At 43.3% G+C, this 23,843-nt stretch overlaps 1 protein-coding gene and 1 pseudogene across 1 annotated transcript in view; one reads left to right on the forward strand and one right to left on the reverse strand.

Moving 5' to 3' along the window:
- MREG (melanoregulin) overlaps nucleotides 1–1,647 on the reverse strand; it is a 61,164-nt gene extending 59,517 nt beyond the window's left edge. The window contains exon 1 of the mRNA XM_037850153.1: nucleotides 1,155–1,647. Within this exon, the coding sequence (XP_037706081.1) occupies nucleotides 1,155–1,249 (95 nt within the window). The 5' untranslated portion in view covers nucleotides 1,250–1,647. The remainder of the gene's footprint in view (nucleotides 1–1,154) is intronic.
- LOC119543824 lies at nucleotides 1,248–23,317 on the forward strand (annotated as a pseudogene).
- The last annotated feature ends 526 nt before the right edge of the window (nucleotides 23,318–23,843 follow it).

Genomic DNA, 23,843 nt, shown 5'->3' on the forward strand with positions numbered 1-23,843 from the left:
TAAATGTCAGTGAAGCAAGCGTGGAGGAAGTTAGAAAAGAGGATTGTTTCTAGAGCAGGAACAACTGCCTGATTAAATCAAGGAATGCACACTGAAAATAAGAGTGGACATGTAAAAAGGGGTTATGTAGGATCTCAAAAGTCAGGGGAAGTGCTTGCATTTGACATAGTAAAACAAGATAAATCATGCTTAAAATTTTTTTAAAGATCTATCATATATTAGATGCATACTTCAAAAGAATCACCAGCTTCAATATTTGCTTACCCATCCTTGGATTTCAGCCTTATATACCATTACCTAATTTCATTATAAATTTTCTGATTCTGTCACATCTACCCCAAAAGGCATGCCCTAAAAAATTTGCTTAATTTCAAAAAAAATCCACATAGAAAATAATTTCTAAAATCACTGGCGTTCAACCTTATATAACATTACCTAATTTCATTAAAAATATTCTGTTTCTGTCACATCTACTCCAAAGGCATGCCCTAAAAAAAATGCTTAATTTAAAAAAAGTCCAGATATAAAATGATTTCCTAAAATCATAGTCCTGAACAAAACTACATTGTATGGTTCCTTCACAAAGCCACTTAGCGCATTGGCAACAAGCATTAAATTTCCTCACACTTCATAGCTTAACCTTAGTGAGTCAACAGCCTAGTGTACAGGCTGTCTTTGAGATAATATACATTTTTTTAATGTGAAAAATATTTCCCTGTGCTCAGTCACTGAAATTGTCTTCTTTCGTTAATAAAATTAAATGACAAAGCATCCAACTTCTTCGCTGAGTGAAACAGAAATTCACAGGGACATAGTTTACCGAAATATTCCTATCAAATATACACTCAGAGTTGTATTTAACCGGACTCCTATAGGAACTACTCTCAGGTAGCGCTTCACCCAAATTCTTGGCACTTTCCACAGGCATCCACCTGGATCTCAGGTGCCTGCGAGTACTTGTGCTTTGGGTCAATACTCTTACCTACCAAAGGTCAACAAACCCAAGGAACAGGAGATTCCGTCGGGGACCAAGGGCTTAGCTTGCGTCAAAATGCCCGTCTCCCCATCTCAGACAAGCATACGGGTGTCCACTTTCCGTGACGTCTGGCTGCGGCCAGGTAACCCCCAGACTCCCGCCAGCGCCGCGCACCCACCTGACCAGAGGCTCCTTCTCAGGCACGGCGGGCTCCTCCAGGCACTTGCACGGGCAACAGCAGCACACGGTCCTCAGCCAGTCCCTCAGCCCCATGGAGAGCGAGGTCCCCCACCACTGCTGGCTGACTCGGAGAAAACCGCCTCAGCGAGCGATCGCGGCTGGGGCACGGCCACCGGGCCAGCGTCCAGGTGCGGGGATAGTCGCGGCCCGGGCGTCGCGGGCCGGTCCGTGCGCATCACGCCGCGGCCGGGGACGCGGTTGAGGGAGGAGGCGCCTCTGCCGCCCAGAACCCAGAGCCGCGCTCCACTTGAGTTGTGTTCGGGGCGTGTGTTTCGTTGGGGCTTTTTGTCCTCGTTCTTTTTAATTCCCCGGGCGTAAATTGGGGCGCGTGCGTCCCCGAGACGCTCCGCTGCTGCCCTCTAAGGAGGAAGTAGGGACTCCAGCCAGAAGGCAAGATCCCAGGACACCGAAGGGCGCAGCGCGCAGGGCGAGAGCCCCGGGCTGGGGGAGGGAGGCGCAAAGCCCTTGAGTCACAGAGCACGAGGTTGGCTGAATCTTTTCCTACGTTTTATTGGCTTCACTCCTCGAGGAAATAAAAGAGCCTCCTCCCCAACCCCCACTCCTTCAAAACAGAGTTTGGGGCTTTCGTTCTTTCATTTTTTTTTTTTTTTTTAAACTTGTCAGCTACACACAGAGTACAAGTTTGCAAGAAAAAATGGAAAGCGGTATAGAGGTGTTGTTAAGAGATACAGACACACATAAATTTTTTTTTAAATTATTTTCAAGCTTCCCGGTTCTTGAGTAGCCCCTCAAAAAAGACAACCACTATCACTAGCTTCCGTGATTTTCCAGAGCTGTTGTTCTATGCTTGTACAAACTCCTAAGTATAGGAACATATATACTCCTTATTTTATTTTATTTATTTTAATTTATTTATTTTATTATTTTATTTTTATTTTTATTTTTACTTTTATTTTATTTTATTTTATTTCATATTTTATTTTTTACCCAAACAGTGGTATACTCCACACCTTTCTGCACCTGGCTTGTTTTACTTAGTATATCATGGAGACTGTTCCGTATCAATACATGTTTCTCTCCCTCTGTGGTCTTAATTGCACAGTCATATGGATGCCTTTATATTATTTAACAAGACTCCTGTTGATGGACACTAGGTTAATGCCAGCCATTTATTATTAAAATAATGCTAGAGTGAACATTCTTGAACCTATGTATTTGGACTTTTCTGTGCCTGGAGAAATAAAAGTATATCTACTGAATAAATGTTTGGAAATTGAATTGCTGAGTCATCAGTAACATGACTTTAACATTTTGGTAAATCTTGCCAAATTACCAAAGAGGTAATCCCAATTTATACTCTGACCAGCATCTTATGAAAGTATCTATTTCCCTAAATCCCCACCAACACAAGGTACAATATAATTTGTTTTTATCTCTGCCAATTTGATCTGTTCAACAAATTTATTGAGCATCTGTTAAATGACTGGCATGTTCTAGGCACTGGGGACTCAGCAGTGAACAAAACAAACAGAAATCCCTACTCTTGTGCGGCAAACATTCCACTGGGGAGTTAGACGATAACGGAAGCAGGTACGTTATTTAGTATGTTAAAAGGCGATGTGCACTGTGGAGGAAAAGAAGCAGAGGAGGGGATAGAAAGGGCCAGGGATTGTGTGTGTGTGTGTGTGTGTGTGTGTGTGTGTGTGTGTGTGTGTGTGTGTCAGGCTGGGGGGTTTTAAATGAAATAGTCGGGGAAGGCCTCTTTGACATGGTGACATTTAAGCAAAGACTTGTAAGAGATGAGCAATTTAGCCATAATATCAGGGGAAGAGCATTCCAAGTAAACGAAGACTGCATGTAAAACCCCAGCAGAGAGAGAATGATATGTAGTGTGCTAAAGAAAGAATGCGGAGTCCAGGGTGCTAGAAAGGAGGGGGCCAGGAGAGAGCAATAGGAGTTGATGGCATGGGGACCCTGCAGACCATTGCAAAGACCTGGATTTTGCTCCACATGAGCTAAGAAAACCTTTGGTGGTTTCTGAGTAGAAGGAGCAATAGGATCTATTGGTTGCTATCTTGAGCAGGGACTGGGTGCCAGGTTTGGACCAAGGTGGTAGTGGTAGAACTGGTATGAAATGCTCAGATTCTGGATGGAATCTGAAGGTGGAGTCAACTAGATTTGCTAAAGAAGTGGAAGCAGGATGTGAAAATAAGAAAGGAGTGGTTCCCAGGGTTTGGGCTCACAGGCTGTGAAGGTTGACTCGTCATTGCTTGAGATGGAGAAGAGCGTGGGAGGAGCAGGTTTGGGGAGGGATGGGGTGAGGAAGAAGAGTGGGAGTTTATTTTCAGAAGTCTAAGTAGCAGAGACCACATTTTGGCAGCCCCACTTCCCGTTTCAGGAAGTTTATTTTCAGAAGTGTCATTTCTCATGGGTGCTTTGTCCATTTTAAAAGTGTGTTATTTCACAAAGTCTTGTCCTCGTCTGGCTACACAGTGAAGCCATTGGGACTTATCAAGTGCATATTCATTGAGAGGCTACTGAGGGACAAGTTAAAATAAGAGAAGATCCCCGAGGACTGTGATTTAATTGGAGAGACTATAGACCCATCATGAAAAGTTAACGGGACATGCCAGTCCCAGCTCTCACCAGGAGGCACAGGCCTTAGGTATCAAGCCCAGAACCACGTTGTTTATCACATGCAACTGGTGTCTGGATGAAGGAGTCTGTGTGTTGTTCTTGACAGTAAACTTCCTACTGGCTGGCAAATCCCCTTGATGGAATGTATGACATTCTGAAATTAGGTTTTTGGATTTTGAGTCAATCCACCTAGGTTCAGGTTGCACATGCACAGAAGGAGGGAGCAAAATGTGAACTCAGCCACCAACAGGGTCTGACAGCTCCTATAAACTCTTGAAGGTTGGGTTTGTGAAGAATAGAGAAATTGGGGAAAGCGAGAGCTCCTGGAAAACATAGATGTTCTGCCTCTTTATTGACTTTGATCTTAGCCAAGTCATTTAATTTTTCCAAGTCTCAATTTTTTAATCTGTGAAATGGAGATGATGAGTTCTGCCCTACTTACTGGCACAGATAAGAGACTCAACTACGATCAGTTTTAAAATCATAAAACACTGTAGAAATATAAGAATTCAATACTACTGATCAAACCCAAATAATCTAGGCCTGTTGGGCAAAACGTCAGCTTCTGGTACTACTCGGCTTGTATATGACTGTATTTTTTTTCACATTTGTCTCTCTGCAATCTACACATATCTTTTATGTGGTCTGTTTCAAATAGGATATTTCTAGGTATTTGTTAAACCGTGACAGTTAAACAAATTTCGTCAAGAGGTTAATGCCCTGCCTAGCGTTTGCCTATTCTATAATGATTATTAATATTTTAAAATTTATTTTAAGTTTTAAAACTTACAAATGAAATACATTCTTCTAAAACAGTGAAACATTACAGTTAAGGCTAAAGTTCTCTCTGACCACTATCCCCAATCCTGATCCAATCCCCTCTTTGTTCTCCCCAGGGTAACCGTTGTTATCAGTGTGGTACAACCCTTTATACATATATACATATATTTGCCCCTGTGATGTAGAAATAGCATCGTTGTGTGTGTTGTTATTATTGGCAGAAAGTATTGTTTTGTTTAAATGTAAAAGGTATGCATTAATCTCTCTGCAACTTGCTTTTTCCGCTCAATAATATGTCTCAGAGATCTATTCTTGTTTATATACAGAACACTACCTCATTCTTTTTAACCAATGTGAATATTCTATTTATTAGCTAACTGAGGATTATTATATCAGTGTTTTTCATACTGCTCATCTTCCCAGAAGTTAAATACCTTCAGGATTTCCCTGTTTTTGGTGAACTGGCCCTTTATAGGAATAGCAACACTACCAAACCCTCCAGCTTCAGCTTCTAGGTAGCAGAGACTACATTTTGGCAGCCCCACTTCCCATTTCAGATATTTGCGGGAGAGTCATGTGTCAGTTTCCCTTTTTTTGAGTGGTGCTAGATTGCTCCCACTGCCTGAGTTGACGCCACCACCAACCACAGGCAGCAGCATCTGACATTTACCAAGAGTCCCCAAGCACCTGACATCGGGGGAGTAAGCAGTCCCCCGGGGCAACCAGTGACTCATAGACCCATCAGCTGCTTGTTTTCAAGGCAAAACTGCAGGCCCATACTTTCAGGTTACTCCGTGGCAGGGAAAATCCTCAAGTTTCCTTCGAAAACAACTAGCATCGTTTGGAATCCTCCTCTCTTTAATAATTTACTGATGACTTCCCAGAGTTGGAGGAAAAGTCATAGGCAGGGAGGGATAAATTAGAACATCAGATTATCCATGCTCCAATGCCATGCCACGGGTGCAATCCACAGAAAAGCTGTGTGTGGAGCAACATAGCACAAGCTGGTGTCATTTCAGTTATTCATTCAACAAATATTTATTGAGCCAGGTACTAGAGAAATATGATGAACTAGAATGTAGGTTCATTCATGAAGATGGGGACTTTGCTCTGTTCTTTGCTGGGGATATTGCAAAGAACTGGGGATATTGAGTCCCGTGGTAGGGACTCAATAAATAAAAAGATACCCTGCACCCCAGCATCTAGAATTGTGTAGGCACATAGTAATTACTTAATAAATATGTTGAATAATTGCATGAAAACAGAAAAAGAGCTATTTAGTGACCCAGAATTTGCATGAGACATTATAATTAATTTCTGAAGGGCCTATTTAAGAGCTGCCCAAATCCAGTACAGAAGAGTAAAGAGCGTGGCCTTCTTTAGGGAAAACAGGGATCCTCTGAAACAGGCCAGTACCTTCACAAACTCTGCATTATCAGTCATCCTGAGTGACCCAGGATGGAGAGCCAAAATGCCCTGTATCTCTGGAGAAGCTGGCTCAGGGAATGGTATGACTTGATGTCTCCAAGGTAAAAGCCAACCAAGGGTCCCTGTAGGGTCTCTTGTTTCTGACTCTGCAGTACCCTTCGCTTTTCCTTTTGGTAACAGCACTTTGTTTTCCTTTGAGGAATGCCCAATCCCCCAATTCCATAGGTTGGGCATGACAGTCAAGATACTGCCTCACTCCTCACCCCCAAGGGGTGGGCATGTGACAGCCATGGGCCAATCAGACACTCCCTCCTGCAATTTGAACCTTCAGGGCAAGAACCTAAATATAGGAAAATGGCTGGAGTTGAGACATGAATTATTTTGGAGATGGCATCTTAAAGAGCAGGTCCAACAATAACTGCTATTTAGATGCTTGAAGTTTTCCTGTTCCTATATTTCCTAAGGTATTTTCCATAATTCTGTGGGCTACTCGATAACCAGTAGATTAGTATTTTTTCTTTTCTTTTTTTCTCCAAGTTAACAAGGATCAGATTCTGCTGCTTTCAGAACCTAAACCCACATGGTCCCTCTGAGATGGGCGAACAGGCAGGAAAAGGGTAATTATGTGTGTATGACAAGAGAGAGCTAACCATGAAAGATCACTTCTCTTTTAGGCTGGACATGTGGAACCAAAGTTTGGTTTAGTCAAGTGAGATTTTTATTTCTGTTTCTCTGTCTCGGCTGCTTTTTCTTAAAGAGAAATAGAAAGTGTCTGTCATCTGAGAATCCTACAGTCATATGACTCTGGTTTTCCATATGCAAATTACTTTATATTCTCAAACTGTTTTTATTTGGTACAGTCTGCTGATCAATTTCACTGGTCCCCTCCAAACAAATACTCTAAGAAAATCTTAATAAGCAGAGTCTTTCCTCATTCTTCAGTTTCAAGTGGCAAACATCCTTTCCTCAAAATTCGGTAGAGTTTCTTTTTTAAACAAAGTCAAATGTAATGAGATATATTGAATTATGTACCCCAGAAAACACAGTTCTTAATCTTAATCTGCCTTCCTGTGCGTATGAACTCATTGTAAATAGGACCTGTTGAAGATGATATGTTTATTCAAAGTGTAGCCCAAATGAATAGGGGGTGGATTCTTAATCTGAATTTTATAGAGGCTTTAGGGAGAGGATCCAGGATTCCCAGAGAGAGAAAGGAGAGGACATTTGCCAGTGAGGGAAGGGAAGAGATTCAAGCCAAGGAACCCCAAGGATTGCAGCCAGCCAGCACCAGATGCTACCAATTCCAGGAGGATGCAGGCCCTCTGGCCTCCAAACAGTGAAGCAATAAATTCCCATCACTTAAGCCAACCTATTGTGTGCCCTTTTGTAGTTGTTGTTATGGTAGCTAGGAAAACTGATACACTTAGGAATAATTTTGCCCTTTTAAAGCATTCCTTGGTGAAAACAAAAATGCATGAAGTATAGTCTAGAGGAGACAGAGCGTATACCCAGAACTTCTTCTTCAAGAAAACTGACACTTACAGCCCTACCATGAGGGGAGTGCAACCCTGTTGTGTGTCACCTCCATCTCACACCTTTTTGTCTAGTTTTTGTGCCTCTATCCTCTGGGTATGCATCAGCTCTTAATAGTGAATCACAAAAAATATCACTCAAACTTGTTTATTGGCTCATGCAACTGGAACATTCAGAAGTATTGCTAGCTTTATACTTAATTGGGTCCAGGTGCTCAGAAGAGAGTCAGGGTTGATCTTCTTTCATCTCTGGGATCTGCACTGGTGGCACTCTGAGGTTCCTAGTAGCCCTGAGTTTGCATCATCCTTTCTGCTAGTCATCTCAGCAGAAGAAAACAACAGCTTCTTTTCCCAATCAGTCCTTCCACAGTCTTAGGCCTTGTAATGGTTAGGTTCATGTGTCAACTTGGCCAGGTGATGGTGTCCAGGTGTCTGGCCAAGCAAGCACTGGCCTAACCATTACTGCAAGGACATATGTGGCTGGTTTATTAAATCATCAGTCAATTGACTGCAGCTGTGACTGATTACGTCAATGAAGGGCATGTCTTCCACAATGAGAATTCAATCAGCTGGATTTAATCTGATCAGTTGAAGCCTTTTCAGGGAGAAGAGGAAGAACCTTCACTTCTTCGGCTAGCCAGTGAAGTGTTTCCTGAGGAGTTCATCGAACACCTTCAACAGACTTGCCAGTTCACTGCCCACCCTACGGAACTCGGACTCGTGTATCCTGCCCTATGGAATTTAGACTCATACATCGCCACAGTTGCGTGAGACACTTTTATAAAATCTTATATTTACAAATATCTCTTGTTGGTTCTGTTTCTCTAGAGAACCCTAATTAATACAGCTTGGTACCGGGAGTGGTTCTTGAGAAACAGTCTTAAAATGGGCATTTACAATTGGTTTTCTACTTTGATTAGTGGATTCAAAGGCAAAAATGTCTCCATTTCCAATCATCAAGATGGCACTGACAGTCCATGGCATGAGTTGGCAATGGAGATTTGCAAAATATCACCATTTGATTCTCCTAATCATACCCTTCTGCGAAGTAAGGCCCTGGGTGATAGTGTTTTTGACACCTTAACAGAATTTGTGGGGTTAAGAGGTATAATGATGTTGGCTGGTTGCTCTTAGATATGCTGGATAAAAATACAAGAGAAAGGGACGAGCTAAAGGCTTCAAATTTGAAAACTTAAGCACTATATGATAGATGTAAAGTTTTCTACGTGTCCCCTGAAAGAAAATCTTATTTCCTGTGGTTGCAGACTTGAGATTTCTGAAAACCAGACCCAGAGTCTCATTGTGCAAGTAGGAGATTTACAACTCAAACTAAAATCTCATCCACGCAGGGTGTCTGATGTTAAAGTAAAGGCATTGATTGGAAAAGAACGGGATCCTGAAACTTGGGATGGGGACATATGGATTGATAATAATGGCAGTGAGGACACTGGAACCCTGGATTTTGCTGAGTCTTTGCTAGATATACCTATAGTGGTCTGTCCTGAGGAAACAGCCCTCCCACCCCCACACACACCTCCAGCCTGCCCTGAGGAGAGAGCTACCCAACCTCCAGCCTCCTTTGAGGAAACAGCTTCCCAACATCCGCTCTGCCCTGAGGAGCCTGCTATCCAACCACCACCTAAAGAGATTAACCCTTTAGTGCCTGCTAAACCTATAATCATCTCCCCTGAAGAAGCAGCACCCACTCCTCGTCTGGAGAGATTAATCCTATTTCAGGAGATGAAACTGCAATGGAATGTCCTGAGGTAGGCTTGAGGGATACTTCTAATTCTTTTCATGACCCACCCCCACCACCAGTCTTTGCTTCAAGACCTAAAACTAAACTAAAGTCCCAACAGACCCTGAAGGGTGAGGTATAAAATGTGAACCATGAGGAAGTACATTATACTCCAAAAGAACTGATGAGTTTTCCAATTTATATAGACAGTAATCAGGGGAAGATGTGTGGGAATAAATATTAAGGCTGTGGGGTAATGGTGGAAGGAATTATAAAGTTGGACAGGCTAAATTTATTGATATGGGCCCACTAAGCAGAGATTCTGCATTCAGTGTTGTAGCTCATGGGGTTAGAAAGGGCATTAACAGTTTGGGTGGTTAGCTGAAACATGGATCAAAAGGTGGCCGACATTTCTTGAGGTCAAAATGTCAGAACTGCCCTGGTATAATGTAGATGAAGGGATTCAAAGGCTTACAGAGATTGGAATCTTAGAGTGGATTTATCATGGAAGACGTGCTCACAGACCCCTGGAACGTCCAAAGGACACACCTTTTACAAGGACTATGAGAAATAAATTTGTGAGACTAGCTCCATCATCCCTGAAGAGCTCTGTAGTCTCCTTCTCTGTAGGTCAGATGTTACTGTGGGAATTGCTGTCACTGAGCTGGAATCCTTAAACACAATGAGGATAATCAGATCCCGAGTTGGCAGAAGCCACGTGGCAGTAGTTAATCACCAAAGACAAGGTGGCGTGCCTACTGTAATGGCAAACAGGCTCAAAGCAGCCTTCCCCATGGGGACTGTGATGGTTTGAATGTATTATGTCCCCCAGAAAAAGACATATTCTTTGATGCAATCTTGTGGGGGCAGACATATTAGTGTTGATTAGATTGGAATCAATTGAGTGTTTTCCACGGAGAGAAGACCCACCCAACTGTAGGTGATAACCTGATTAGATAATTTCCATGAAGGCACAGCCCCACCCATTCAGCGTGGCCTTGATTCGTTTACTAGAGCACTATATATGCTCAGACAGAAGGAGTGAGGATTGCTACAGCCAAGACGGAACTTTGAAGAACACACAGGAGCTGAGAGAGGAGCTGCAGATGAGAGACAGTTTGAAGACAGCTGTTGAAAGCAGACTTTTGCTCTGGAGAAGCTAAGAAAGGACAAACGCCCCAAGAGCAACTAAGAGTGACATTTTGGAGAGAAGCTGAAGCCTAGAGAGGAACGTCCTGGGAGAAAGCCATTTTGAAACCAGAACTCTGGAACAGATGCCAGCCTTGTGCCTTCCCAGCTAAACAGAGGTATTCTGGACACCATTGGCCATCCTCCAGTGAAGGTACCCTCTTACCTGGGAAATTTTATGGCCTTAAGACTGTAACTTTGTAACAAAATAAACCCCCTTTATAAAAACCAATCCATTTCTGGTGTTTAACATTCCGGCAGCATTAGCAAACCTGAACAGGGACCTACGGCCTTTTACCAGGGTAACTGTGCATTGGGGTAAAGGAAATGATCAGATATTTTGGGGATTGTTAGACACTGGTCCAGAAATGACATTAATTCCAGGAGACCCAAAACATCACTCCAGTCCACCAGAGTAGGGGCTTATTGAGGTCAGGTGATTGATGGAGTTTTAGCTCAGGTCCACCTCACAGTGGGTCCAGTGGGTTCCCGGACCCATTCTGTGGTTATTTCCTAAGTTCCAAAATGCATAATTGGAATAGACATACTCAGCAACTGGCAGAATCGTCACATTGGTTCCCTGACTCGTGGAGTGAGGGCTATTATGGTAGGAAAGGCTAAGTTGAAGCCACTAGAACTGCCCCTGCCTAGCAAAATAGTAAACCAGAAGCAATACCACATTCCTGGAGGGATTGCAGAGATTAATGCCATTCTTAAGGACTTGAAGGAGTGCAGGGTGGTGATTCCCACCACATCCCCATTCAACTCTCTTATTGGTCTGTGCAGGAAAACAGATGGGTCTTGGAGGATGACAGTGGATTATCATAAGCTAACCAGGTGGTGGACTCCAATTGCAGCTGCTGTTCCAAGATGTGGTATCATTGCTTGAGCAAATCACACATCTCCTTGTACAGGTATGCAGCTATTGATCTGACAAATGCTTTTCTCTAAATAGCTGTTCATAAGGACCACTGGAAACAGTTTGCATTCAGCTGGCAAGGCCACAGTATACCCTCACTGTGTTGCCTCAGGGGTATATTAACTCTCCAGCTCTTATGTCATAACATTGTCCGCTGGGATCTTGATTGTTTCTCCCTCCCACAGATATCACACTGGTCCATTCTAGTGATGATATCATACTGTTTGGACCTAGTGAGCAAGAAGTTAGCAATGAATCTAGATGTGTTGGTAAGGTATTTGCATGTCAGAGGATGGGAGATAAATCCAACAAAAATACAGGGGCCTTCCACCTCAGTAAAATTTCTAGGGTCCAGTGGTGGTGGGGCATGTTGAGATATCCCTTATAAGGTGAAGGATAAGCTGTTGCATCTGGCCCCTCCTATGACCAACACAGAGGCACAATGCCTACTTGGCCTCTTTGGATTTTATAGACAAACAGATTTCTCATTTGGGTGTGTTATTCCAGCCCATTTACTGAGTGACCAGAAAAAGCTTCTAGTTTTGAGTGGGTCTGGAACAAGTTGAGGCTCTGCAACAGGTCCAGGCGCTGTGCAAGCTGCTCTGACACTTGGACCCATATGATCCAGCTGATCCAATGGTGCTGGAAGTGTCAGTTGCAAACAGAGATGCTGTTTAGAGCCTTGGCACATTCCTATAGGAGAATCACAATGCAGGCCCTTAGGATTTTGGAGTAAAGCCTTACCATCCTCTGCAGATAACTACTCTCTTTTGAGAAACAGCTTTTGGCCTGCCTGTTGGGCCTTAGTAAAGACAGAAAGCCTAACCATGGGCCCACCAAGTTACCCTGAGACCTGAGTTACCTATCATGAGAGTTTGGGTGTTGTTGGACCCACCAAGCCATAAAGTTGAGTGTGCATAGCTGCACTCTATCATAAAATGGAAATGGTATATTCGAGATAGAGCTCGAGCCGGTCCTGAAGGCACAAGTTACATGAGGAAGTGGCCAAATGCCCATGGCCCCCGACTCCTTCCACCTTACCCTTCTTTTTTCAAGCCCACAGCTACGGCATCTTGGGGAGCTCCTTACAATCAATTGACTGAGGAAGAGAAAATTTGGGCCTGGTTTACAGATGGTTCTGCATGATATGCAGGCACCACCCAAAAGTAGACAGCTGCAACACTGCAGCACCTTTCTGGATGTCCCCTGAAGGACAGTGGTGAGGGGAAATCCTCCCATTGGGCACAACTTCAAGCAGTACACCTGGTTGTTCATTTTGCTTAGGAGGAAAACTGGCCAGAGGTGTGTTTGCATACTGATTCATGGACTTTTGCCAATGGTTTGGCTGGATGGTAAGGGACTTGGAAGGAACGTGAGTGGAAAATTTGTGACAAAGAAGTCTGGGGAAGAGGTTTGTGGATAGACCTTTCTGAGTGGGCAAAAACATGAAGATATTTGTGTCTCATGTGAATGCTCACCAGAAGGTGACTTTAGCAGAGGAAGATTTTAATAATCAGGTTGATAAGATGACCCATTTGGTGGATACCAGTCAGCCTCTTTCCCCAGCCACTCTTGTCATTGCCCAATAGGCTCAGGAACAAAGTGATCATGGTGGTAGGGATGGAGGTTATGCATGAGCTCAGCAACATGAACCTCCACTCACCAAGGCCAACCTGGCCACAGCCACTGCTGAGTGCCCAATCTGCCAGTAGCAGAGACCCACACTCAGTCCCCAATATGGCACCATTCCCCAAGGTGATCAGCTTACTACCTGGTGGCAGGTTGATTATGTTGGACCACTTCCATCATGGAAGGGGAAGCAATTTGTTCTAACTGGAATAGATACATGCTCCAGATATGGGTTTGCCTTTCCTGCATGCAACGCTTCTGCAAAAGCTACCATCCATGGACTTATGGAATGCCTTATCCACCATCATGGTATTCCACACAGCATTGCTTCTGATCAAGGAACCCACTTCATAGCAAATGAAGTGAGGGATTGGGCACATGCTCATGGAATTCTCTGTTCTTACCATTTTCCCCATCATCCAGAGGCAGCAGCGTTGATAGAACAGTGGAATGGCCTATTAAAGACTCAATTACGATGCGAACTAGGTGGCAATGCCTTGCAGGGGTGGGGCAGTGTTCTCCAGGAGGCTGTATATGCTCTGAATCAGCATCCACTCTATGGGGCAGTTTCTCCCATAGCCAGGATTCATGGGTCCAGGAATCAAGGGGTGGAAATAGGAGTGGCACCACTCACTACCACTCCACTAGGAAAATTTTTGCTTCCTATCCCCGCAACCTTAAGCTCTGCTGGTCTACAAGTCTTAGTTCCACCTGCTTCCACCAAGGGACACAACAATAATTTCATTGAACTGGAAGTTAAGACTGCCACCTGGCTACTTTGGGCTTCTCATGCCTCTGAATCAACAGGCAAGGAAGGGGATTACTGTACTGCCTGGGATGATTGATCCTGACTATCAAGGGAAAATAGCATTGCAACTACACAGTGGAAGTAAAGAAGAGTTTTCCTGTAATACAGGAAATCCCCTAGGGTGTCTCTTAGTACTAACATGCCCTGTGATTAAAGTCAATAGAAAATTGCAACAACCCAATCCAGGCAGGACTACTCATGGCCAAGAAACTTCAGGAATGAAGGTTTGAGTCACCCTACCAGGCAAAGAACCATGGCCAGCTGAAGTGCTTGCTGAGGGTAAAGGAAACATGGAATGGGTAGTGGAAGAAGGTAGTGATACATATGAACTATGACCATATGACCAGTTACAGAAACGAGGACTTTGATGGCATGAATATTTCCCCTCCCTTGTTTTTGTTTGAGTATGTTTGTATTTGTCTGTAAAGCAAAAATATTTGTTCTCTTCTCTAACTTATCCCCTTATCATATGAAATAAGCTGTATTGCTCATTTTGCAGTATTTAAATTAAAGGAATCAATTTTAAGAGTCATGTTACCCAGGACTTCCACCCTAATTCTGGAAAGATTTAGTGCATTTCCGGTTGTACTCAGGACAGCTGAGTACTGTTAGGTGGAATATATGTCGGTTATTATTCTCTACTTAGAGATAAAGTATGTTTTTAAGGTGATGTGTATAACTGCCAAGTTGACAAGGGGTGGACTGTGATGGTTAGGTTCATGTGTCAACTTGCCCAGGTGATGGCATCCAGGTGTCTGGTCAAGCAAGCACTGGCCCAACCGTTACTGCAAGGACATTTGTGGCTGGTTAATAAACCAGAAGGCTGGTTATTAAATCATCAGCCAATTGACTGCAGCTGTGACATCAACGAAGGGTGTGTCTTCCGCAATGAGAGAATGCAATCAGCTGGATTTAATCCAGTCAATTGAAGTCTTTTAAGGGAGAAGAGAGAGAACCTTTACTTCTTCAACTAGCCAGGGAAGCTTTCCTGAGGAGTTCATTGAAACACCTTCATCGGAGTTGCCAGTTCATCCCCACAGTTGCGTGAGACACTTTTATAAAATCTTATATTTACAGGTATCTCTTGGTTGTGTTTCCCTAGGGAACCCTAACTAATACCAGCCTGAATCCCACTGGCTTGCAATGGAACCAATCGCTCCATTCAGACAGAGGGAATATATCGACTGGGCAGGTTCAAGTTTGCTGCTCCCCCTCACAGTGCTCAAGGGAGGAGGAACCGGGGAAGGCCAGAAAAGGAAACCACGTGGACTAAGAGTGGGAGAGGGACAGTTTCCTTTCAACCAGAACCACAAAAGGTGTGTCTTGGTTTCTGAGGGATTTCATAACAAAATTCCACAATTAGATGGCTTAAAACATGGAAATTTATTGTCTCACAATTCTGGATGCTACAAGTCCAAAACTAAGGTGTTGGAAGGGCACGCTCCCTCTGACGTCTGCAGAGAAGAACCTGTTCCATGCCTTGCTCCTGGCTTTTGGCAATGGCTGGCAATCCTTGGAGTTTCTTGGCTTGTGGCATAACTTAATCTCTGCCTCGTTATTCACATCGCTGTCTTCTCTCTCTATCTGCCTTTTCACGTGGTGTTTTCCCCTCCTGTGTCCTGTGCCCAAATTACCTCTTCTTATATATAAGGACACCAGTCTTATTGGATGAGGGGCCTGTCCTGCTCCACTGTGATCTCATTTTTAACTTAAACTAATTCCATTTTCAAGGACCCCTATTTCTAAGCAAGTTCATGTTCACAGGTGCTGAGGTTAGGACTCCAACATGTCAATTCCACCCATAACAAGGTGGAATGGATTCTGGCAAAACAAGTAAAACAGCTGCCCAATGTCCACTGCACTCAGTAATGGCGTCTTCTGATACACTGTTTCAAACATGGTTGTGTGTGTCCAAGGAGCATCTGCATTCTGGAAAGGACAGAAAAGACCCCAAAAGGAATAACCCATGGATCCGTCAGGCCAAAAGCCCATCAATAAGACTACAGGAACTTTCTAGAAGAGGGACTTCAGAATCCCACTGCATCCCTAAAATTTCAGATCATTGATTGATGAGTTCAGCAACATCTACTCCTAAAACCAAAGAGAAAGAAATGACTTCACTGAATGTAAAGGAGCTCCCACAAGAGGCTGTTAGCACAGGCAGAGGTTTCTCAAAAGGCAGATCACTAAACAACTGCATTAGAATCACTAGGGACGCTAACTGAAACTGCAGATTCCTAGGGCCTTCTTGAGGTCTTCTGAATTGCGAGCTCTCAGGTTTCAGCCCCAGAATCTGCAATTGTAAGGTGCTCCCAAACAGGGCCGGGACTAGAGTGGGGCAAGCAAGTTGCCTTGGGTGCAAAATTTAAGGAGGCCCTCACTCTCAGGCATGACCCTGCACTTGCATGACCCTGGGAGTGATGCCTCCTGAAATGATGCACTCTGGCACCTGCTCCTCTCACCCTAGTCCAGGCTCTGCTCCCAAGGCTTGGGAATTCTCAGGCACAAGTTTGAGCACTGCTGGCAGGGTTCTTAAGAGCATGGGCTTTGACATAATAGTGCCTCCATGTGGCTGTGATGAGGACTAGGTGACATTATACAGATAAAACCCTGAGCACAGTTTCATAGGAAATAGGAAGTACTCCCTAATTGTTACATACTTTGCTGTTGCGTGTGTACATACTTTATTCACATCCCACTCCATCACCTTACATAGCAAATTGTGACCACCTTAAAATTATTCGATTCAACAAATATATATTGAGTATCACCTTCATAAACATGGCACAGTGCTTGACCTCTTGGGCATTATAAAGATGAAAAATAAACAGTACTCAGCCTCAGAGGACCACCCAGAGAAAATCTATCTGGACCAAAACTTAGAAAATTCTGAAATGGAAAGTGTCTGTGTTCATCTGTGCCCACAAGATAACCCATCCTTTTGGTTTTCCATAATGTGCCCTTCCTTACCTCACCTTCATCTTTCCCTTGCTATACTGTTACCTCTAACTATACCCTCATAGCTAACTTGCCTGCCGTATCTAACTATAGTTCCACAGCTAACTATCCTGTTATAGCTATCTATACTCCCACACCTAAATACCCTGCCATATCTAACTATATTCCCAAGCTAACTACCCTGCCATAACTAACTATACTCCCACAACTAAATACCCTACCATATCTAATTATACTTGGACAGCTAACAACTCTGCCATAGCTAACTATACTCTCAAAGCTTACTACCCTGCCTTAGCTAACAGTCCCATTTTAACTCTATTCCCATGGCTAATTATCCTGCCATAACATTTAAACACATTTCAGATGCCCAGTACAGTCTCAATTCTAAGTCGCTCGGGTGTGACCTAAATCCAACATTTTCCCACCTCTGGAAGACTATCCCCCATGACCCCAGTATTCTAGGCTCCCCAAAGTCTCTCCATAGTATATGTGATGAAATCTAAACATAAGCCAGCTAGCTTGGATCCACTGATATGCCACACTGATTCCTAATTTAACTCAGCTCTACTTGATAAACATTTATTAAGCATCAGCTGTATGCAAGATATCAAGAAGTCATAAAATAGGAGAAGACATGCATCAAAAGCTATAATACTGTACAGAAAACATGAACCCTGTTCATGTTTGTGATGATAATTCCCAAGGTTGGCCCCCAATTTTAAGAGCCAGATCCTACCAATCTAAGTGCTACATTTATGCCTTGTGGGTCTTAAAATATAGAATATAGGGTACCTAGAGATAGACAGAAGCTAGAGAATTGTTAACTAGGTTGAACTCAAATATTTGGGAATGGATAGAGGCAATGGAAGCTGGTTATTGGGATTATAAATAACAGTGCCAGATTGTAGGTGCATTTGATTGACAATGGTGGTTTAAAGTCATGTATGTACCTCCCAGAGTAATTTGGGCAGAGAATAAAAATGTATTTGCAAAGCCCCTTTGAGGGAGTGGGGAAAAATGTGGAAATATTAAACTTCCCCACCTGGGGAATTACTGATAGTCTCACAAGCATTGGGGACTACCAATTTAGCAAGCTGAGCCCTTGATCTTGGAGCTTGCCCTTACGAAGCCTGTTGCTGCAAAGGAGAGGCTAAGCCTACTTACAATTGTGCCTAACAGTCATCCCCAGGGACCCTCTTTTGTTGCTCAGATGTGGCCTCCTTCTAAGCCAACTTAGCAGATAAACTCACTGCCCTCCCCCCTCTATGTGGGATACGACTCCTGGGGTGTAAATCTTCCTGGCAACGTGGGACATGACTCCCAGAGATGAGGCTGGACCCAGCATCATGAGATTGAGAAGCCTTCTTGACCAAAAGGGGGAAGAAAAATGAAACAAAATAAGTTTCAGTGGCTGAGAGCTTTCAAATGGAGCTGAGAGGTCATCTGGAGGTTATTCTTAAGTATTATATAGATATCCCTTTTCAGTTTTTAGTGTATTGGACTAGAAGGAAATACCTGCAACTGTTGAACTGCAACCCAGTAGCCTTGATTCTTGAAGACGACTGCATAACTAGATAGCTTACATGATGTGACTGTGTGATTGTGAAAACCTTGTGGCTCACACTCCCTTTATCGAGTGTATGGACAGATGAATAGAAAAATAGGGACAAAAATCAAATGAATAATAGGGGAGGATGGGGGGATGGGATATTTGGAGTGTTCTTTTTTACTTTTATTTTTATTCTTATTTCTTTTTTGAGTAATGAAAATGTTCAAAAATTGGTTGTAGTGATAAATGCACAACTATATGACACTGTGAACAGCTGATGGTACACTGTGGATGATTGTATGGTAGGTGAATAAATATCAATAAAATTGAATTAAAAAAAGTCATGTATGTAAATAAGTTCTTGCATGAACTACTACAAATGTGAAAAAAATAATAGAGGGGTATATGGGAAAAAAACATAAGCATTGCAAACTATTGACTATAGTTAACAGTAATATTTTAATATTCTTTCATCAACAGTAAAAAAATTTACTACTCCAGTACTATGGGTCAACTACAGGGGGGATAAGAGTATGGGAAGATTTGGGTTTTATTTTTATTCTAATTTCTGTTCTGCAGTAATAAAAAATCTCTAAAATTGATCAAAGGAATGTATGCACAATTATGTGATGATACTGTAAGCCAGTGAGTGTATACTTTGGATGGTTTGTGTGATGAGTGACTATATCTCAATAAAATTGAAAAATAAAAGGGCAAAAAAATGATATAGGCTAAAAAAAAATTATGCCTGTGGGTATTTAGTTTTCCATTCCTTTATATAACTTCTTATACAACATAACACAGAGATACATAATCAGGTCAAAACTTGGTAACTCTTCCACACAAACTCTACACAAGTAACGATCCTGGTAAACTTCCCCATAACGGTTATATATAAACTTTCCCATAATTCTCTATGCTATCACCTCATGGGCTTCAATTGTAAATTAACTATAGTTTCTTCTGAGATGGAGCCATGATCTGAAAAGGGCTACAAAGCTTTCTTTCATTCAAAAGACGGAAAGTTGCTGCAGCTGCAATAACTCTGTGGACTTAGATCTTAAAGGACAATAGCAGTATTGCATGGGGGAGTTAAAACCGGCCTTCAAGCTAAACTCTAAACCTTCTAGGAGACTGCTAAGTCAAGCAATAAATCCTCCCTTCTTTTTGCTAGCATTTGCCAAATATCACTAATTATTGCATTATATATATTTCATTTGATCTTATTAGGCATTGTTACTTGATTTATTAACCTGAAAACCACACAGAAATGTGCATAAGTCATGGCATTTATTTCTTAAACTATATAAAGGGAGTGATTTAAATAAGCAATTAAAAATTGAAGGTTATTTTATTTTGTTTTAATTAATTAATTACTTTGTTGTTTTTTGATCTATTTAAATAAATTTGTCTTGGAAACAGCTTGATAGCACAATTCAAAAGGTGGAAGCACAATTATCCAGAGAAAGAGCTGTCTTTTGTTTGGTGAAATGCCTTCATGGGCTGTTTTGGGCTGTGTAAAAAATCCCTCAGACATATGATATAGGAGAGAGAAGAAGAGAACTAAATTGTTCTTCCTAGTAAAGGAGGAAAAGTATGAGTTTCTCCAGGGGATAAATTGTTGTGAGGAACAGGGAATGGAGAGAAGCTGGAAGTGAAAAGGTGATTCAAGGAGAGAGGTTAGTACAAGAAGAGCATCGACAGTGAGATGTTTCTAGAAGAAGGTGATAAAGAGTGAGCCCATCCATAATAAGACAGGAGTAGGTGCCAGTAGTTAGATGGGGAAAAAGTTAAACTCTCAACAAATTGATAGATGCTTAATATTTTATTTGACCAACAGTAAGTCCCCTTTCAAGCATGTCTCCAGTGTCCCTTTCAAATATCATGGAGCTTGCTAATCTATGTCTACAGAGCCCCACCCTCCCTGCTCGTGCTGAAGGTTCCCTCCATCAGCTTCCTCTCTGCTCTGTTATCAGTTTAGAATAGCATTGTCACTTCAGGTGGGGGTTTTAAACTGAGCCATACCTCCTTAACTCTTACCTTTCCTAAATGTACCATAAAAAGACTAGGCATCCCATTTTTTTTGTCCCTTGGCTACTTTAACTTATCTTCAGAACTCCTGAGTCCAAGGGAGACCCATCCCTGCTCAGTTCATATTAAACAATTATGGTTTCTTGCCTACAAAAAATGTATTATAAAGACAAAGAACTAGTGTAACAGTTTGACCCAAAACTTGAGTATATCCCCTTAATGGTTCCTGGCACCAAGATGTCATTAAGAAGGTAAAGGAACCTTGAAAATGCACATCTTGGCCAGACGGGAAGCCTGGTCTCTGCAGAAAAGACTCACAAATAAAGGCAAAATCCTTAATTGCCACCTCCCAGAAGAGGTTGCTTAAAGATGTTGAGAGGAAAATATTTTAAAATTTGGAGAGAAGACTTGTTTACAACCCACAGAAAGCCTCCAGGAGCAAGGGAACAAAGCTTTTCAGCCTAGACGAGGCACAGGCCTTCATTCATTCCCTGGAACATCTTATGTAACCTTGCAAAAGATCTAGTATCGCAGGGTGGGTCCCCAGGGAAAGAGACCCTGAGATGAAGTCAGCAAGCAGGAGGTTTATTGGGGAGTACTGTGAAGCCAACACATACAGACGGAGAGAAGAGAAGGAAGCACAACTGGCAGAGGAAGGAGTTGAGCTTCTCCCTTAAGGGAAGCCTCAGCCAGCCCTATGAGGAATTCTGAAGACAGGAGGACCCTTCATATCTGTTCTGATTTGGAGCAGGGAGATTGGGCTTTTAACCTCCATGATACTCAGTCTTTGAATGAGGACCTCTGGGAAGGGGATGTAGTCCTGAGTGAGGCAGCTGTCTTCAGCTGAGGTTATCCCAGAAGGGGCTGATAGGAGAGGCAGAGCTTCCAACAGCTGAACTAACAAACCCTTCATTTCGAGGGAGGGTCTGGGTAGCATATCACACCAAGCACTGTGCCTAGAAACCCCTAGCCCTATACCCATTCTGGGGAGTGTTCTATAAGCTTGGGATTCCCTTCTTTTGGAAATGTCAGGAATCCTTTTATCAGAGTAATGTAAGCTTAAGCCCTCCAGACATTATCAAATAAAACCTGAATGCTCTTAGGTTGGAACATTCTAGAAGTAAGGTTCAGGAAATTCTGTCCACTAGTAGCAGTCCCAACCACGTTAAATTGATTAAAAACCTCTTGGGAGCAATCCATTATACCAAAATAAATGCTCCACTGCAGGAGCCATAATTTTGAGTAACTTGAAATTATCAAAACGGAGTTACTCGCTCCCTCGAGTAAACTGACATTGCATAAGGCAAGTGAGGTTGAAAGAACAGTTTGTATTTAAAGTCAAGCATCCTGTTCAAGCAGGAGGCATTGATAAATACCAAATTGAAATAGGCATCACTATAAACAACTCATTCAAATGTGGGAGCTCATTCCCGCTTACAAGCATTTTTTTGCCTTCAAAAGGAGGCGTTAGGCGGCGAGGGTCGCGAGGGTAGAGGACTGTGCGGGCGGCAGGAAGCTGCTGCTTTACGGGCAGCCCGCGTGCGGCTCTTCCTTCCCTGCGCCCCAGGCCTCCGCGTCCGCCCCCGCACGCCCCTCTGCTCCGCGGCGGCCTGCGCCCGCCGCCCTGTGCCGCTGCCTGGACCAAGAGCTGCAGCCTGCTGCCTGGGCCCCTCAGAAGCCTCCCCCGCATCTTCTTGAAGATGACAGATGGCTTCTCCCGCAGCTGGTGGGGGTCCTCAAGGCCCGCGAGGGCGAGGGGGCAGACACCCTGCGGATCAAGCCCTGCCACCGTGTGCTGAGCCTCTCCTTCCCCTTCTGGCGCGACCACGGCTCCCGGGAGGCCACCGAGGGCTTCCCGGCCCAGCACGGCCAGCTCCGCACGCCCCTGCGAGGGAGGCGTGCGTGACAGCACAGATTGTGAGTGTGGATGAAGTGAACGCTTTGTCTTCTCTAATGAGTGTGCAGTGATCGATGTGCCATTTGGGGGTTCAAAAGCTGACGTTAAGATCAACCCCAAGAACTATACCGATAATGGATTGGAAAAGATCACCAGGAGGTTCACCATGGAGTTGGCAAAGAATGGCTTTATTGGACCTGGCATTGCCGTGGCCGCCCCAGACATGAGCACAAGATGTCCTGGATCACCGACACCGACGCAGCACCGTTGGGCACTACGATATGAGCGCGCACGCTGGCGTCCCCGGCAAGCCCTTGTATCCACGCGAGCATCTCGGCTACCGGCCAACGGGGTTTTCCACAGGATTGAAACTTTTATCAATGAAGTCCATAAATGAGCATTTTAGGAATGATATTTGGACTTTGGACATAAACCTTTGGTTGTTCAGGGGTTTGGTAACATGTGCCTGCATAAATCCAGATGACCCAAAGGAACTGGAAAGACTTCAGGATTGCAACATGGCCTTCCCCAAGTCAAAGTCCTATGAAGGGAGCTTCTTGGAAGCAGATTGGCACACTTGGAGAGTGCCAATTGAGGACAACTCCAGAAGCTGATAAGATTTTCCTGAAGAGGAACAATATGGTTATTCCTGATCTCTACTTGAATCTGGAGGAGTGACAGTGTAATCTTCCTTTCGGTGGCTGAAGAATCTAAATCATGTTTGCCATGGCCATCTGACCTTCAAATATGAATGGGATTCTAACTACCACTTGCTCATGTCTGTTCAAGAGAGTTTGGAAAGGAAATTTGGAAAGCTGGATGGAACTATTCCCGCTGTACCCACAGCAGAGTTCCAAGACAGGATATCTGAAAAAGACATTGTGCACTCTGGCTGAGTGTACACAATGGAGTGTTCTGCCAGGCAAATTATGTGCATGGCCATGACGTATAACCTGGGATTGGGCCTGAGAACAGCCACCTAGGTCAACACTATTTAAAAAGTCTTCAAGATGTACAGTGAAGCTGAGGTAGCCTTCACATAGATGGATCACGGCTGACTTTTTCATCACCCTCTTCACCTGTAACTTCTGCAAACCTGTCACAAGTTTACATGTAACCACAGATATTTCTTTCTCTCATGACTAATATATTAGGTAACCGACACCATTCTCAACAAGTCATCCAAATCAGTCCCTTAAGGAGAAACAAAGGGTTGGGGATCAAGTACCAGCTGATGAGTGTGGAAGTAGGGCCACATACTTATTTTTAAAAGCTTCTTCACCTGGCTGTGCCACCTTGCCCCATAGCTGCCTCCCAACACATTAAATAACCTGTTGGTTGGGGTCAGCAACCGGTTGTCCAAGAGCAGCCAATTGCTTTGCATCCTTTTTCCTTCTGGGCATGCTGTAACTTGGATACATTTAAGAAGTGGTGTGGCCTTTTCAGAAGTCGGCATGGTCCTAAAGTAAAGTGATTAGTATTTCACTTCAGCAAAATAGCTCAATTTTACAGGTTGCAAACAATAAAAGCTTTCTCTTTATGCATTTTATTCTTTTAGAATAAAATAAG

This window comes from Choloepus didactylus, chromosome 9, assembly GCF_015220235.1.
Source record: "Choloepus didactylus isolate mChoDid1 chromosome 9, mChoDid1.pri, whole genome shotgun sequence".
Lineage (NCBI taxonomy): Eukaryota > Metazoa > Chordata > Mammalia > Pilosa > Megalonychidae > Choloepus > Choloepus didactylus.